Consider the following 1,723-nt stretch of genomic DNA (forward strand, 5'->3'; position numbering starts at 1 on the left):
CATGTCAAATATAGGCTACATCTCAGACAAAATCTAACTTTAGAGGTCAATGATAAATAATGTAGGCCTAACTGATATGTTTGAGTCTAATGTTATCTTACGTTGCTATTATATAGTCTATTACTTTTTACTAAGGCATGCTGTATGTAAAGTAATTTAACAATGCTGGGACAGTTCATCTGAAGCATTTATTGTGTATCTCAAGGGCAACAGTGACGAGTGTAATGGAAATCTAAAATGAAAAGAACGTTTTGTCATCATTTATTCGTCCACATGTCGTCAGAGGAGCCATATTTTATTTGAAAGCTGCCTAATATTTTAAATCGATTTGATCATGCACTAGTTTGGTTGTTCCTCACCCAAAGCTATGGCTTTTAATGGGTCTATTATAGCACAGAACACAAAATAAGATATTTTAATTTCATTGTATTGGGGAGAAAATTTCCCCAAATTACAAAGTAATACGGGGTTGGAGCACGAAACACGATGTGATTTTTATTTTTATTTTTATTATTAATTAACTTATTATTGCGTGCCTGTTCCTTTAAGGGCATATCGGGTGCTTTGCACTGCGCTTGTGATTGAGCCTCCATTTCAAAGCTGAAGTGACCGTTGATGAGCTCGACCTCTTCTGGCGTTAGTAAATTTAAGCAATTTAAGTTTCACATTACATTATTATTATTATTTTTAGTTCGTAAAGTGTGGTTTCGTCGTTAACAATGACAACTTACTGTAAATTACTCTACACACCGAGCTTCAGCTCTCAGTCGCCCCAAATTTTCAAGAAACCAGGATTTACCGGGGAAAATAGCAAACACCATAAACTGAGCAGGAATTTGAACAGGTTGACTCAAGAGGCTACTCCCTCACCCTTGCTCCACATCAAAAGTCCAGAAATAACACCATGTTTCTCAAGAAAGATGAAAACAAACCATCTTTTGAGGTTTTACTCGAATATTAGGACCTATCAGAAATCTTCAGTTAATCTGAGGGCATCTGAAGGCGGGAAATCACAGCGCGCCAAACGTGACGCTCGTGGAGGTGCGTGTGGACCACAGCCAATGCAGTCATTTAAAACGCACAGGTTTTCATATCACTCTGTTGTGTACAGCAACATTAATGTTTTCTCTGTGCTGTGTGTGAAAAGGGCCCTCATCTGATACTTTTGGATTCCCACCAAGAGATCCTCAAGCAGCAGCAGAGGATATGGTGGGTTTGGTATAGTGTCTGAATTTTATGGCATTTTACTTTATTTTATGACAATGTGGTGGTGTTGTTTTTCCATGTCAGTCCCAAACAAAACAGGATGTATTGAGCACAATCAAGAAAATGTTGGAGGAGAACAGGGTCATCAGAGAGCGGTTACTCACCTTGAGGCAGCTGAGCCAAAACCAATGAGGTTTGCCCATTGTCTGCATTTAAAGGGATAGTTCAAAAGTTTAAAGTGCTGTGTCACTATAGCAACGGAAGTCCCAGTTCAAAGGCTCCTTCAAATGCATCCTTAAGGCCAATTTATACTTCTGCGTCGGGTGCGCGTAGAAGGTACGGCGTAGCATACGCATTGACGTGTACCATACGTCGTACCCTTCGCCGTACCCTGACGCGCACCTCCTCAAAAATGTAACTACGCGTCGCGGCGACGCGGACCGCAAGATCTGTGATTGGTCGGCTGGATAGCATCGCGTTTCCTCCTACGCATTTCCGGAATGATCTTCTGCACTCT

General features: G+C 40.8%; 1 protein-coding gene across 1 annotated transcript; it reads left to right on the forward strand.

Moving 5' to 3' along the window:
- The first annotated feature begins 581 nt into the window (after positions 1-581).
- Positions 582-1,496, forward strand: LOC309504293 (uncharacterized protein). The gene is made up of 3 exons (XM_082177336.1): positions 582-1,041; positions 1,148-1,209; positions 1,291-1,496. The coding sequence occupies exons 1-3, from the start codon at positions 720-722 to the stop codon at positions 1,396-1,398; spliced, it is 492 nt and encodes a 163-aa protein (XP_082033462.1). The 5' UTR covers positions 582-719; the 3' UTR covers positions 1,399-1,496.
- Positions 1,497-1,723: the final 227 nt, after the last annotated feature.

This window comes from Leuciscus leuciscus (genome assembly GCF_965113295.1).
Source record: "Leuciscus leuciscus genome assembly, chromosome: 8".
Lineage (NCBI taxonomy): Eukaryota > Metazoa > Chordata > Actinopteri > Cypriniformes > Leuciscidae > Leuciscus > Leuciscus leuciscus.

Coding starts and splice junctions, on each gene's coding strand:
- LOC309504293 (XM_082177336.1), top strand. CDS start 720: ATGACAACTTACTGTAAATTACTCTACACACCGAGCTTCAGCTCTCAG. Junction 1,042..1,147: donor CAAACGTGACGCTCGTGGAG/GTGCGTGTGGAC, acceptor GTGTGTGAAAAG/GGCCCTCATCTGATACTTTT. Junction 1,210..1,290: donor AAGCAGCAGCAGAGGATATG/GTGGGTTTGGTA, acceptor TTTCCATGTCAG/TCCCAAACAAAACAGGATGT.